The sequence below is a fragment of the Pristis pectinata genome, chromosome 10 (genome assembly GCF_009764475.1).
Source record: "Pristis pectinata isolate sPriPec2 chromosome 10, sPriPec2.1.pri, whole genome shotgun sequence".
NCBI classification, from domain to species: Eukaryota; Metazoa; Chordata; class Chondrichthyes; order Rhinopristiformes; family Pristidae; genus Pristis; species Pristis pectinata.
This window is the reverse complement of record NC_067414.1, coordinates 2,120,264-2,136,053: the sequence shown is the minus strand read 5'-3', so window position 1 is coordinate 2,136,053 and position 15,790 is coordinate 2,120,264. Positions and strand designations below refer to the sequence as shown.

Here is a 15,790-nt window from a genome sequence, read left to right as displayed (position 1 = left end):
GATTTTGGAGAGGTGCAAAAATAACAGGGTTGTTGTCGTGTGTGATTTCAACTTTCCTAATGTTGATTGGCACCTTCTTAGTGTAAAGGGGATAAATGGGGCAGTGTTTGTTCGGTGCGTACAGGAAGGATTCCTGACACAGTATGTGGACAGGCCGACTAGAGGAGAGGCCATACAGGACCTGGTACTGGGCAATGAGCCTGATCAGGTTTCAGATCTCTCGGTGGGAGAGCATTTTGGAGACAGTGACCATAACTCCTTGACATTTACCATAGCCTTGGAGAGGGGTAGGAGCAGACGATATGGGAAAGTATTTAACTGGGGGTGGGGGAATTATGATGCTATTAGGCAGGAACTTGGGATCATAAATTGGGAACAGATGTTCCTGGGGAAGTGCACAGTGAGTGTGTGGAGGTTGTTTCGGGAGTACTTGCATAGGGTTCTTGATGGGTTTGTCCCATTGAGGCAGGGTAAGGATGGTAGAGTGAAGGAACCCTGGTTGACAAGATGTAGAATATCTTGTCAAGAGATGTAGAATATCTTGTTAAGAGGTAAAAAGAAGCTTACGTAAGGTTTTAGAAAGCAAGGATCAGTCAAGACTTTGGAGAGTTATGAGGTAGCCAGGATGGAGCTTAAGAATGGACTTAGGAGAGCTAGAAGAGGGCATGAGAATGCCTTGGTGAGTAAGACTATGGAAAACTTCAAGGCACTCTATATATATGTGAAGAATCGGAGGATGACTAGAGTGAGGGTAGGACTGATCAGGGATAAAAGAGGAAACATGTGCCTGAAGTCAGAAGAGATAGGGGAGGTCCTTAATGAATACTCTGCTTCAGTATTCACCAGAGAGAGAGACCTTGACATTTGTGAGGATGGCGTACAACAGGCTGATACACCAGAGCATGTCGACATGAAGAAAGAGGATGTGCTGGAACTTCTGGAAAACATTAGGATAGATAAGTCACCAAGGCCAGATGGGATAGATCCAAGGTTATTATGGGAAGTGAGGGAAGAGATTGCTGCGCCTTTGGCGACGATCTTTGCATCCTCACTGACCACAGGAGTAATGCTAGATGATTGGTGGCTGGCAAATGTTGTTCCTTTGTTCAAGAAAGGGAGTAGGGATAACCCTGGGAACTACAGACCAGTGAGTCTTAATTCAGTGGTGGGCAAATCACTGGGAAAGATTCTGAGAGACAAGATTTATGAGCATTTGGAGAAGCATAAGCAGATTAGGGACAGTCAGCATGGCTTTGTGAGGGGCAGGTCGTGCCTCGTGAGCCTGATTGAATTCTTTGAGGATGCGACAAAGCACATTGATGAAGGTAGAGCAGTGGATGTGGTGTACATGGATTTTAGTAAGGCACTTGATAAGGTTCCTCATGGAAGAGTCATTCAGAAAGTCAGGAGGGATGGGATCCAGGGAAGCTTGGCTGTGGGATTCAGAATTGGCTCGCCCATAGAAGACAGACGGTGGTTGTAGATGGAGCGTTTTCTGCCTGGCATTTGGTGACCAGTGGTGTTCAGCAGGGATCTGTTCTGGGACCCCTGCTCTTTTTGATTTTTATAAATGGCTTGGATGAGGATGTGGAAGGGTGGGTTAGTAAGTTTACAGATGACACAAAAGTTGGTGGTGCGGTGGATAGTGTAGAAGGTTGCTGTAGGTTACAACACGACGTTGATAGGATGCAGAGCTGGGCTGAGAAGTGGCAGATGGAGTTCAACCCGGATAAGTGTGAAGTGATACACTTCGGAAGATCGAATCTAAAGGCAGAATGTAAGGTTAATGGCAGGACTATTAGCAGTGTGGAGGAACAGAGGGATCTTGGGGACCACATCCATAGATCCCTCAAGGTTGCCGCACAGGTCGATAGGGTTGTTAAGAAAGGCGTATGGTGTGTTGACCTTCATTAGTTGGGGTATTTAGTTCAAGAGCCACGAGGTAATGTTGCAGCTCTATAAAACTCTGGTCAGACCACACTTGGAGTATTGTGTTCAGTTCTGGTCGCCTCATTATAGGAAGGATGTGGAAGCTTTAGAGACGGTGCAGAGGAGATTTACCAGGATGCTGCCTGGATTGGAGAGCATGTCTTATGAGGATAGGTTGACTGAGCTCGGGCTTTTCTCTTTGGAGAGAAGGAGGATGAGAGGTGACTTGATAGAGGTGTACAAGATGATAAGAGGCACAGATCGAGTGGACAGTCAGAGACTTTTTCCAGGGCGACAATGGCTAACACGAGGGGACATAATTTTAAGGTGATTGGAGGAAGATGTAGGGGGGATGTCAGAGGCAAGTTTTTTTTTATACAGAATGGTGGGCATGTGGTTGTGGGGGCAGATACATTAGGGACATCTAAGAGACTCTCAGATGGGCACATGAATGATGGAGAAATGGAAGGCTATGTGGGAGGGAAGGGTTGGATAGATTAGAGTAGGATAAAATATCGGCGCAACATCATGGGCCAAAGGGTCTGTACTGTGCTGTCATGTTCTATGTTCAAAGTTCTCACCAATGTCCACTTAGCTTCCTAATGCACCAGCTCTTTCCTTGTTACTCTCTTTCCCTGAATATACTTGGAAAATGCTGATGGGTTTTCCTCAGTCTTGTCTGGTGGTGATATTTCATCCCCTTTATCCTCAGATACCTCTGTTTGTCCACCCCTTTCCTCTCTCAATACATTCCTTCAAACCAACCTTTTTCCCAAAGTCTTTCTCACCTGTTGTATGAATTATTGTATTGGTCAGTCCAAAATTTTATTTGTTAACTTTTGTGTGAATACTTCGGGACACTTTGCTGCATCTATAATTGCAAGTTGTTGCTGTAAGTTGTCTTTTTTGTCAGTTTCCTTCCCCTAACTCAAGTGCGCTGAGGCTATTTTTAGTCTAGAGATAACACTTTTTATTAGTTTTGCAATTAAAATTGATTTCTTTTTTCACAGTAAAATTCGATAACAGCCATTGCTGTATCATTTCAAGTCATTCCAGGTCTGGGATGACCTCTGGGCACAAGTGCCCTACAGACCCTGAGGTGATTTTTCTTTTCCCAGCAGGAATGGGTGGGATGATGTCATACCCCATGAGGTGCTCTTTTGTCCTGGACACTCCTGGGACAGCTTGGTTTTACTACCACAGCTTTGGACTGGATTTCTTGCAAATTAAGTTAATTTTCACCAAACTCTGGGCCCACAGATGACAAAGCCCCAGTTCCAAATGTCCAACCCTGGCCGTTGACTTTCTGTTGATGCCTGTTCCATTTCTGTCCCCACAACATCCATTTTGCTGGCCCCGGGCCTGATCCTGATGTTCCCCACACTTCCACCACCCCGACTTCCCCCATCCACCACCTCGTGGAATGCATGCACATACATATACTCCACTTTTCTCCATCCGCGGCCTGCCACCACCTCACCAAACACACACCCCACGGTCAGCTCCCTACCCAGAATGTCACCACTGCCAGGCCTTCATCCAGTAATCTCATAGATCCTAAAAAATCCCATCTGGTTCACTCGTCCTTCACAGAAGGAAACCGGCCATCCTTGCCTGTCTTGTCTACGTGTGGCTTCAGAGTGAGTAATGTCACTGATTCTTAACTGCCCTCTGAGTTGACTAAGCAAGCCGACGAACTTCAATGGGCAATTTGGATGGGCAATAAATGCTGCATTTGTCAATGAAACCGTAGTCCAAAAATTATGTTCATCTTCAAGAGAGAAGTAAGCTATGTGCACCATTAATTTTCCTTTGTGTGCAGATTACATTTTAAGTTAGCAACAGTTCTGTTTTCAGCCAAGGCAGGAGTGAGCAGAAATTGATTTCAGAAAATATTTTAAGTTTTAATTTGGCGTTAATTGTAAACCAGGATGTTTATGATTGTTTGGATCAATCTTAAGATGAATTAAGAGGAACTTGATTGCTGTTTGTGCTGTTTATTTTTTGTGTTCTCTCACATACTTATTAAGAATTTCCATTATGACGTGCCTAATTGACTTGCATTAAAGCTGCTGAAATCCTCACTCCTGGTGCAGCAATGTTGGGAGTCCTAGTGCAGGATTAACTTGCAGGCTGACTCAGCAGTAAGGAAGGCAAATGCAATGTCAGCATTCATTTCGAGAGGACTGGAATATAAAAGCAAGGATGTAATGCTGAGGCTTTATAAGGTGTTGGTCAGACAACACCTGGAGTATTGTGAGCAGTTTTGGGCCCCATATCTAAGGAAGGATGTGCTGACATTGGAGACGTTCCAGAGGAGATTTGCAATAATGATCCTGGGAATGAAAGGGTTAATCTATGAGTAGCGTTTGATGGCTCTGGGCCTGTACTCGCTGGAGTTCAGAAGGATGAGGGGGGATCTCATTGAAACCCACTGATTGTTGAAAGGCCTGGATAGAGTGGACGGGAATATGTTTTCAGTAGTGGGAGAGTCTAGGACCAGAGGGCACAGCCTCAGAATAGAAGGATGTCCCTTTAGAACAACAACAAGGAGGAATTTCTTTAGCTAGAGGGTGCTGAATCTGTGGAATTCATTGCCATAGACGGCTGTGGCGGCCAAGTCATTGGGTATATTTAAAGCAGAGGTTGATAAGTTCTTGATCAGTGAGGGCATCAAAGGTTATGGTGAGAAGGCAGGAGAATGGGGTTGAGAAGGAAAAATAAATCAGCCATGATCAAATGACGGAGCAGACTCGATGGGCTGAATGGCCTAATTCTGCTCCTAGGTCTTGTGGTCTTTAATGCTCACTTAGAAATGCAGCCAGCTGTTTTCCATTGATTTAATGAAATGCTTCAGTGAAAAACCTCAAAGTTGGGCCTCGATATTGACAAATTCGTCATTTTGTACGGTTACTGTTTCTGCAGCATGACTAGGTCAAGCCTTTCAGTTCTCGGTGATCGGCATGTGATCAGCTTTAGCAGAATAAACTGGCTCTCATGGTAAAATCATTAATTTTGCCATGGATGTAAAGAGCATGTTCAAGAGGAAGTATCCTTTTACTTGTTATTACTTGAGTTTACACTAGCATGTAAGCATTATGACCTACTTATAGAAATTGCAGTTTAATTTTACAGATATTGTGGTACATTACATAATTTTTCCAAAGTCTGTAGTGCTGAAGATGCATAATTGTTTCCAGATGCAAAAATATTTAGCTTGGATGTGAGACAACAGAGCCCGACTTTCCAACGGTGCTTCAACTTGGGTTAAAAATGTAATTGTTATTGATGCATTTTACAATATACCTTGAAGACTCCTCAGCAGGTTCTGACGGTAGGGACAAGGCCAATATGTAGTGACACTTCACTGCTTCCACACAAAGGAAGGAAGCTGCTTCTGTCAGTTGTCAAACCATATTGAAATATTAGTGCTGACATAGACTTGCATGAAAAATTGTTCATGGTTTTTAGTTTAATACAGCACTTTCACAAATAAAAGCCTCCTCTTTCTCCACCACTGTGTGTCCCTTTGTGTTCTCTGGGCATCTGAGTCCTATGTTGTGTTTTTTTCCTGGAGCAATGTACCTTCCTTGGAGAATCTCCTAAATATCTGCGACCAAGATTTTAATGAACCACCTTTGAATATTTCTTGCCAGCTCGGTCTAATTTTTTATCGAATTACATGCCAGAAACAACGTTGGAAAATTGTCCTTTGTTAGTTGCGCTACATAAATGCAGCACGTTGTTCCCCTTACAAGGGTATGACTGTACAGGCTGAGGCAGTGATTCATGGATTCCTTCTCCCAGTGCCAGCTGGATGCTTAATCTTTCCCAGGCCCTTCAAATCTGTACACTCAGCCACTGGGCCAATCTCTTCCCATTGCTCAATAGTACAAGAAGTATTATTTACAATCCTCCCATCAAATACTTTGACGTGAAAGCAATATTCAGCTTTCAGAGTTGGTGAGCAACCTGGAAATGGAAATGCTTCCCTGGTTCTGTACAGGCAGTACATCGAATCTGTGCTCTTTGCCACTAATGTGATATATCCATATCCAAAATATGTAACCAATGTTATACAAACAAGCTGTCCTCTGAGGAAATTCAGCTTATTATTTAAATTGGGACTTTACTCATTGGAGCTTAGGAGACTGAAGGGTGACCTTATAAAGGTGTATAAAATCATGAGGTACATAGATAAGGTGAATGCACACAGTATTTTTCCCAGGGTTGGGGAATCAAGAACTGGAGGGCATGGGTTTAATGTGAGAGGGGAGAGATTTAATAGGAACCTGAGGGACAACCTTTTCACCCAGAGAGTGGTCAGTATATGGAATGAGCTGCCAGAGGAAGTGGTTGAGGCAGGTACAATAACGACATTTAAAAGACACCTGGTACATGGATAGGAAAAGTTTAGAGAGATTCAGGTCAAATGCAGGCAAATGGGACTGGCTTCGATGGGCACCTTGGTTGGCAAGGGCCTGTTTCCATGCTCTGTGACTCTATGACTGTGGACTACATGTCATGGTCTGACTGGAGAACAAGAGACGAACAATAAAAAATCACATGACAATTCCATGCTGACTTGACTACTGGAATATTAAGTTTTTCAGATTTCTTCAGGTGCTTCAGAATGCTACGTTGACACCAAAGTGATTTTGAAATTAGATCACTGTCATAGCCTTGGAAACATGGTACCATTTGAACACAGCGTTGCCTGTTAATCACCAATTGAATAAGTGACAATAACATCAGTGATCGCCATTGCAAGAATTTCACTGCTCTAAAAATTGCTGTGGGATCTAGGTAGTCCACCCGGCACATTAGGTTTAAGTTCATCTCATACAGTAGAGTACCCATGTTGTACATACTTAGACCTACCAGCCTAGATTCATTGTCAGATCCTTGGAGTTATGATCTGTGAGGATCTTTTGACTCCATTGAGTTTTAAGGAGAGGCTGGATAGGCTGGGTCTTTTTTCCCTGGAGTGTATGACGCTGAGGGTGACCTTATAGAGGGTTATAAAATCATGAGGGGCGTGGATAAGGTGGATGGTCACAGTCTTTTCCCCAGGGTAGGGGAGTCTAAAACTGGAGGATATTGATTTAAGGTGGAAGGGGAGGGATTCAAAAGGAATTTGAGGGGCAACATTTTTACAGAGGGTGGTGAGTATATGGAGTGAGCAGCCAGAAGAAGCTGTAGAGGTGGGTACAGTTACAATGTTTAAAGGACATTTAGACAGGTACATGGATAGGAAAGGTTTAGAGGGATATGGGTTAACTGTAGGCAAATAGGACTAGCTCAGATAGACATCTTGATCAGCTTGGTCGAGTTGGGCTGAAGGGCCTGTTTCCATGCTGTCTTACTATAATGCCATTGAGTTGGTCGATACCTGCTATTGAAGGAAAGGGGTCCTTTCTTCTCACTGAGATTGTGTCTATCACTGATCTGTAACAGTTTCCAGGTTACGTTACCACGTCATGGTTTCCAGATTCTCAGGGCTTTGTAAGTCACCTTACAGCTTCAATTGTGCTTGTACTGCTTTTGCTGATTAGAACTGTGATTCTGTAGGACTTTCCCAGCATCACTAAATGATTCCACCCTTGTATACTCAAGCAATTGTCCCAAAGCTTGAACTTCTTGAGGCCCCTCAGGCCTCCCCACTGCATGAAATCATTTCTCCCTCCTCCTCGTGCACAAAGAGCCAGAAACCCCTGGAGATATTCCGGGGTACCTCCCTAATTGTTTTCATATGCCCACCCTTGAAATTGTGCAGCATTCCATGTTCATCCATTTCAGCTGAGGACACACTCCAAGCTATCAAGGTGCACTTCAGTATATCCACTTTCACCCAAGTGACTGTTAATAGCAGATACCAACACTTGCCTCTCAATCTTTACCCTTACATATTGAACCCAAAGTACTCTGGATCAAAGTACCATGGTCTTTTGTTTTTAAAGAGCTGAAAAAGCGTGAGGATTCTTGTTTTTTTTAAAAATAAAAGTAATTAAAAGCAAGGTAAAGGATGAATTTGTCATAATCATTTTTGTGAAAGCTTTGAAGGCATGTCTAATTTATTTGAGGTTGACTTTTACACGAGGTTGCATCTGTATTTTCAAAATTGTTTATTCAAAATGAGCCCAAGTTATCTAAAACGTCAATGAATTCCAAGCAAAAATTGAGAGCAAATTACATTTTTTTATGCCAATTCAAAATGCCATATGCTGGATGCTAGCTGTAGCCACAAAACTGATCAAGGCTGCAGGGATTTCAAATAAACAGCAGAATAACAGATAACGAATACTTAGAACACAGAACAGTACAGTACAGGAACAGGCCCTTTGCCCCATGATGTCAGCACCGAACACAATGCTGAATTAACCTAAATCTCTTCTGCCTGCACATGATCCATATCCATAATTAAGGATTCCTTCGACTCAATTTGATTGTCTGCAGGAGGAATGTTGCCAATTTTTTTTCCCTTATTGAGCCTGTTATTTTCCTTAGGAGTTTGTCTCTCCTCTGAGAGATTGTAGTTGGGGGTGGGGGGGGGGTTGCTGGTGGGGAAGACTAACCATAATGTTTTAGCCGTCACAAGTACAGCACAGATACACCAGAGACGGCAGACGCTGCAATCTGGAGCAACAAACAATCTGCTGGATGAACTCAGCAGGTTGTGCAGCATCTGTTGGGGTGAAAAGAATTGTTGACAGTTCGGCTTGAAACCCTATAGTGGGGCAAATATAGCGCAGCCTGAGGAGACCAGTCAGTGTTTGGCTGCCTATGATTTTTGTACATTTTGTTTGCAGACCATCTTTTTTTATTTGCTCAGTATTCAATCTACTGAACTGTTTTCGGGCTTTGATTAATAATTTGCTCCAGATCTAAGGCTTGTGCATAAAATCCTAATCCAATCACTAATTGCATAAAATCTACAAACTTCAACATGTCTGTTTTTATTTCAAAAATTCTTCAATTTCATTGTATTTAGATTGCATTTAAGTTAAGCAATGTACAAATAGCTTGACTGTCTTTCTAGCTACAGCAACAGTAAGCCTTGACCTCTTGAGTTGTTCCATAACCTTGATAAAAATTAATTTTTGTGACTTTGAAAGTGGCACTTTCTTTTAATTACTTTTGAATAACAAACAATAAACCAATTACTTAATGGGATAAATATGAGCACTAATCAGAAGATGTAGAACTTTTGCAGATGTAATTCAAAACATGGTTAAATAATGAATGAAAGGTTTACTGCTGAGTAGTTACAAAGAGCAAGTAGATAATTGGTTTTCCAAGCATGGAACCAGGAATCTGAGGTTAGTTCAAGTAAATCTATATAATGTATAGATCAATATTTTTTTCATTTCCTTCTGTCTGTCCCCACGCCCCCAAATTCACCCTGTTCCTCTTGAAAAATATTTTTTTCCCCCACTTACACTTTAAAAACTGGCAGTTTTTACTGTTGATTCAAATAGCTGAATTTCTGAAGAAACACATCTCTGAAACATTTTATTTCAAGGGAAGAACAGTTAAAATATGGAACTATTTGTTCATTTTTTTCACAACTTGCTTTCCCATCTAGAAGCAGATTTTGGGCTCTGAACTCACAATGTTCAAATGTTGCAAAACCCTGGTCAGGCTGCACTCAGCGTACTGTGTGCAGTTCTGGTCGCCACACTGTGGGAAGGATGTGGTTGTGCTGGAGATAGTGCAGAGGAGATTTGCCAGGATGTTGCCTGGATTGGAGGACTTAAGTTATGGGGAGACATTGGGTAGGCTGGGCTTGTTTTTCCCAGAGAAGAGGTTGAGGCGTGACCCAATAGAAGTATATACTGTAAGAGTATGTTTTATGAGAGACATGGGGTAGGCGGTCAAAATCCTTTTCCATGGTAAGGATATCACACCAAGAGGGCTTAGGTTTAAGGTGAGTGGAAGTTTTCAAAGGGAGCTGAGGGGTAAGTTCATCACACAGAGATTGGTTTATATCTGGAATGTGCTGTCAGGGAGTGGTGGAATCAAATACATTTACTATGTTTAAAAGGCATTCAGACAGATAATTAAAAGGACAAGGCATAGAAGGATATTGTCCTAATGCAGGCAAATGGAAGTAGTGTAGATGGGCCAAAGGTTGGCATGGATGTGTTGGGCTGAAGGGCCCAGTTCTGTGCAGTTAGTTATTCCACTAATTGGAATAGAACTGGTGATTACTTCAAAATATAATTTCATAATTTTAAAGAAGAAATTGAGCTCCTAAGTATGCTCATTACAAATACAGAAACATACTTTTAAACATAAATTAAAAAGTATATTGGTTCAAAAGAAACTGCATCTTTAAAAAAACCTACCTATATTTTTGTGATTCATTATCCAGGTAGAATTGGTTGTACAATGAAAAGGCCTCATTCACTTCCCAATCTCTCATTTGGATCCGAAGGACGTAGTTCTTTTGATTGGTCAGTTGATATATAAATTCATTTCCCAACCAATGTTCTCCAGCGGGGTCACCAAATCCCTGTGAAGCAATGACCTCGTCTTACTGCAGTACATTTTTGACCATTTGTAGTGGACATTTTTCCCAGATGTGTGTTGATGTGCTGAACGGGTGCTGCGATTTCCCCTCTACCTAAGTAAGCGCTCGGCTTTGGAAGCCAACTTGCACAATCGTATACAATGGCTTGGCGTGCTGTCACCGCAGTTACATCCTGCCCACTGGGAGGTTGGTCAGCACTGTCAAAGGGATCTCTGATCTGGCCACACCAGCTGCCAAGGAGTGTGGCAGTGGCAGGGCGTGAGATAACAGGAGAGAGGCAGTCAGGGCAAGCAGGGGTTTGAAAGTAGGGCCCCCAAATTGTGGAGCTGGCAGAATCTGCACCTACAGGAAGGATGTGGAAGCCATAGAGAGGGTGCAGAGGAGATTTACAAGGATGCTGCCTGGATTGGGGAGCATGCCTTATGAAAACAGGTTGAGGGAACTCGGCCTTTTCTCCTTGGAGCAACCGAGGATGAGGGGGGACCTGATAGAGGTATATAAGATGATGAGAGGCATTGATTGTGTGGATAGTCAGAGGCTTTTCCCCAGGGCTGAAATGGTGGCCACAAGAAGACATAGGTTTAAGGTGCTGGGGAGTAGGTATAGAGGAGATGTCAGGGGTAAGTTTTTTACTCAGAGTGGTGAGTGCGTGGAATGGGCTGCCGGCAACGGTGGTGGAGGCGGATGCGATAGGGTCTTTTAAGAGACTTTTGGATAGGTACATGGAGCTGAGAAAAATAGAGGGCTATGGGTAAGCCTAGTAATTTCTAAGGTAGGGACATGTTCAGCACAGCTTTGTGAGCCGAAGGGCCTGAATTGTGCTGTAGGTTTTCTATGTTTCTAGGTGTATTGTGTGCAGGTTGGGTCCCCCCAACTGAGGACAGAAATGCTTCATTGGAGCAATAAAGATTGGTCAGATTCATTCCTCAGCTGGTGACTTGTCCTTGGAGGAGGGAAGAAGCAGGCCAGGTCTCTTGATTTAGGAATGAGGTAATACCACTGGAACATTCAGTGGTATGGGCTCGAAAGGGTAGATGCAGGGATGATGTTTTCCCTGGCTGCTGTGTTGACAAGCAGGGTTCATAGTCAGAAATTAACTGGTCTATATTTTGGGCTGAGATGAAGAGAAATTCCTTCACCCTGTGGATAGACAACTTCTGGAATTAACAGACTCAGAGCTCACAATGAGCAGGTTTTGAAGATTAAGGGAATCAAGGGATTGGGGGCTTCATTCAGGCAAGTGGCACTGAAGTCAAAGATCACCTGTGATCTGAATGAACAGTAGGGCCTGCTCAAAGGGTCAATTAACTTACCTCTGCCCGATTTCTTAGCTACAAGGTGTTAAATGCTAATACTACAACCGTAAAAATATTTTAAACATTCCTATATCTCCTGTATCTTTTAAAATCATTAACTACTGGAGTTATTACCCATAATATTCATGCCACTTGAATAGACCCATTGGACTCTTTGCAGCAAGAGGCATTTGACATGAATTTGAATTAAATTTGATTATATCTTTCAGATTTTTGGCTGCAGAGATTACAGCTAAAAGCAGTATTTGCAATTAACTAACAGCCTACTTGCCCATCACCTTATCCCTCTCTCCTGTCCAAGCCCCAGTTTCTCAAATGCCAAGAATTCCAATCAGTCAAACCCTTCCTCTAATCCCCACTTCCTTCCAACTGCATCCAATGGTGTTTGTCATCCTTTTCCTGACAGGAAAACCTGCTGCCATTCCTTGCATCTCTGTCTGCATGGGGAAAGGGTCAGCGGTGATGACACATTGTGCTGCCAGAAGTCAAGAATCTGATTTAGGTATTTAACATTATTGAGCAGCAATTCAACTTGGACAAGTGAGTGGTTGTTTGAGCCAATGGTGATGGCACCTGCTAGATAAGATGCAAGAGAGACTGCAGATGCTGGAAATCTGGAGCAACACACACAGAATGCCAGAGGAACTCAATGGGTCAGGCAGCAACTGTGGAGGGAGATGAACAGTCGACGATTTGGGCCGAGTGTCCCGAGTGGCCCAAAATGTTGACTGTTTATTTCCCTCCGTAGATGCTGCCTGACCTGCTGAGTTCCTCCAGCATTTTGTGTGTGTTGCCTGCTAGATAATGCATGACAAGTTTAAAAATTCTGGAAGAAAATCTTAACTGGCTACAGTTTACTCTGTTTCTTTTATAAATAGGAGGAGGAAATTGATGTAGGTTTACAGAGATGTTACCTCAGGAATGGTATTGAATACATATGGGTCCTCTTCCCATTCTGTGTGCAGAGTACAAAAGCAATCCTCACTCAGCAATAAGATCAAAATAGAGGATCCTCATTATTTTAGCCTCTCTGAGTTAAATTTCCAGATTATTGTCAGATTTTGTTCTTTTCATCATTCTGGACTAAACCTCTTTTGGGGAAGGAGTAATTCGGTAGACAATCCTTACCATTTTATATTCTTTCCACGTGCGCTGAAAATCGGTCTTGCCGTCTTGCCGTCGTTGTATCACTGTCCATCCTCCTCCGTGGATTTTCATTTCGCAAAATGCCTGTTGTATAATGACAAATATATCATAGCTGACTGTTGAGTTCTTGGCTTCGTACGATTATGTATTTCATCATCTATTGATGTTTCCATTGGACATTTGGGAAACTGGCATTTTTGATGCAATTGGAAAACAACATGCAAATGTGCCTTAATGTGCCATAGCACATTTCTTATCTGATGGTCTAAATTCTTGAACTCGATTGCTTCAAGCACTTTTCAGCAATGACCTTTTGTTTAATATCGTCTACGTGCACTCCAAATTTGGAAGCTTGAAACATGAAATACCACCACTGGGCACAAAAAGTTCACCAAACTACTTTAACTGTAAACCAAATTCCTAATTGTAACTGATGTGCACTTTCAAATTTAAATTAAGTGTAACATTAAACACAAATGAAAATAAGGACTTTTATGCAAGCAATTTAGACTCAGCACTACCTTTTCAAAACAGTTATCATGGAATGATGTACCAAAGGGGGAGGCCATTGGAAAGATTCCACTCCCCTACATTCTTTTGATCTTTGGAGTATTTCTCATAAGATATTTATCCATTTCCCTTTCGGGAGTTGGTGCATAAACTACTCCCAATACCTCTTCAGACATCCTCTGCCTCGTTATCATGATGCCCGACATTTTTTTTTTGAAGAGGAATCTCTTTCCCTTCCCTCATTATAGAATATATGTGTAATGGTTACTGGGCTTTGTGCCACAGAAAACTGTCTCTTAATCTTCCCTGGCGAAGTGATTCATGATTCTGCACACCTCTTTGCATCTGCTCGTCGGGGATCTGCCCCAGCTTCTCCTGTCCATCTGTATATCTGGATTGAGTGAGTTCATTACAAAAACAAGGACTTGAGTGCAAAATTCTAGGCTGGCATTCACTCCACTGCAATCCTTAAAGCATAGTGGAGGTGGGATCTTTTGACATGGGCATTAAACTAAACCCTGCCTGCCATCTGACATAAAAGACTATTTAAAAAAGAGAGCAGGAGGAGAGTTATTCTCATTGGTCATAATAGCATTGCTTTTTGTGAATCCTTGCTGTGCGCAAATTGGCTGCCATGTTTCCTACATTGCAACAGTGACCACACATCAAAAGTTGGCCACGCAGCTCTTGGGAAAAGCTGTCGTCTTGAAAGTTGCTATAAGCATTTACAAACAAAAAATAAATGTATGATTTTAACATGAAAATTTGCCCAATGTGGTCCTGTAAAGAAAGGTAACTGGAAGCCAGCTGCAGTTGACATGCCCATTATTATGAAACTCACTTTACTGAACTAGAGTTCAAATCAGTTTGTTAATGCTAACTTTTGAAAATCAGTGATGGACGTGTTGTGCTCGGAAGAGCAATGATTCCTCCAAATTTAGGGTTTGATTATGAGCATACGTTTGAGTGCAGCAAGAAGACATAAATTCCATCAAGAAAAAGTTTAACTTGGATTAAATGTCAGAAAATTCTTCTCAATATTTGGGGAAAAACTTCCAAATAATGCAGTAGAGGCAACTTTGTTTTGATCCATTAGGCCACAGTTGGAAGTTAAAATGTCTAACATTAGGATCCCTGAATGGATTAATCAAGATGGAATGAGCTGCCTTGTAAATGTATAAAGGTTAAGTGATGGTATGAAAGTAGAGCCTTCATTTATCACCTGCTTCAATGAAATCAAAAGCATTAAGCACGTGTAAGTTAAATTCTTTGGCAAATGTTTGTTCAATTAAACTATGGTATGCCTTCCAACTAGATTATTTTATTCCTTGATGATGATTGAAAACTTAATTCCAGATGTTCTGGAAAGTATTCCCAATCATTTGCAATAGCATCATGTCAGCATATTTCTTGGCAGGAAAACAAAGCAGATGGATTTGCTCCTAACATGCTTAGGTACATCCTCTGAATATTAAGTTCATTTAATAGAACTCGGTTCCCACTAGGGATCATTTAAATTCAGCTTTTATAACATAGTGCAATATTTTGATTAATTAAAATATTTTTGGTAGGAACATTGTCCATATGAAGAACTACAAGGTAATAGCCACAAATGAAGCAGAGATTGTGTATCAGTGAAATAACATAGGAAAAGTAAGTGAAGTGCCTGTGCAGCACGTGAATTAAGAGGTTTACAGAATGATGTTATCTCTATGATGATGGTCAATGAAACGTTGATTCACACACTCCAGTCAGGCACCTGTGAGATAATAATTGCATAGCCCTAACAGCTCTCTTCCATTACTCTGCTTACCCTGGTGATGTCGCCAACACTTCACCTCAGAGCAGATTTTTATACTGAAAGATTTTGTATTATGGTGGGCAGGGGAGAGATGAAGCTTCAGGCAGAATCACTTTGGTAGCCAAGTTTTGACTCTACAGCATGCATCTTCTGTCATGGGAAGTGCCCCACTTGGAAGGCAGGGGAATTGATATAGAGACACAAGAGACTACGTATGCTGGAATCTGGAGCAACACATGATGCTGGAGGAACTCGGTTCAGATGAAGGGTCTCAACCCGAAACCTCGACTGTCCATTTCCCTCCACAGATGTTGGCTGACCATGCAAATTGGTGTGGTTGGCTTCCAGTCAGAAGGCAGTGTAAGCCAGAGAGGTATCAGGATCTTGCAGCCCTGGGGAAGCAAGTCAACCACAGGGGCACACTGGGGGCTTTTGTACAGGGATCTGATTTTTGGGGGTTCTGCAGGAAAGCCCACTTCTCAAAAGCTTTAAAGTAATTACTTCCCTGAACTCTACTCGTCTCACATCAGAGATCAGGATTCCTGCATCACCTAT

The 15,790-nt window shown here is 42.2% G+C and overlaps 2 protein-coding genes across 4 annotated transcripts in view; one reads left to right on the top strand and one right to left on the bottom strand.

Annotated features, from left to right (window-relative positions):
• Positions 1 to 15,790, top strand: part of mcph1 (microcephalin 1) — a 285,601-nt gene that overhangs the window by 112,261 nt on the left and 157,550 nt on the right. The window lies entirely within an intron of this gene.
• angpt2a (angiopoietin 2a) overlaps positions 1 to 15,790 on the bottom strand; it is a 100,159-nt gene that overhangs the window by 19,936 nt on the left and 64,433 nt on the right. The window contains exons 6-7 of the mRNA XM_052025079.1: positions 12,907 to 13,008; positions 10,278 to 10,444 (exon numbers count right to left, since the gene is read on the bottom strand). Of these exons, the coding sequence (XP_051881039.1) occupies positions 10,278 to 10,444; positions 12,907 to 13,008 (269 nt within the window). The remainder of the gene's footprint in view (positions 1 to 10,277; positions 10,445 to 12,906; positions 13,009 to 15,790) is intronic.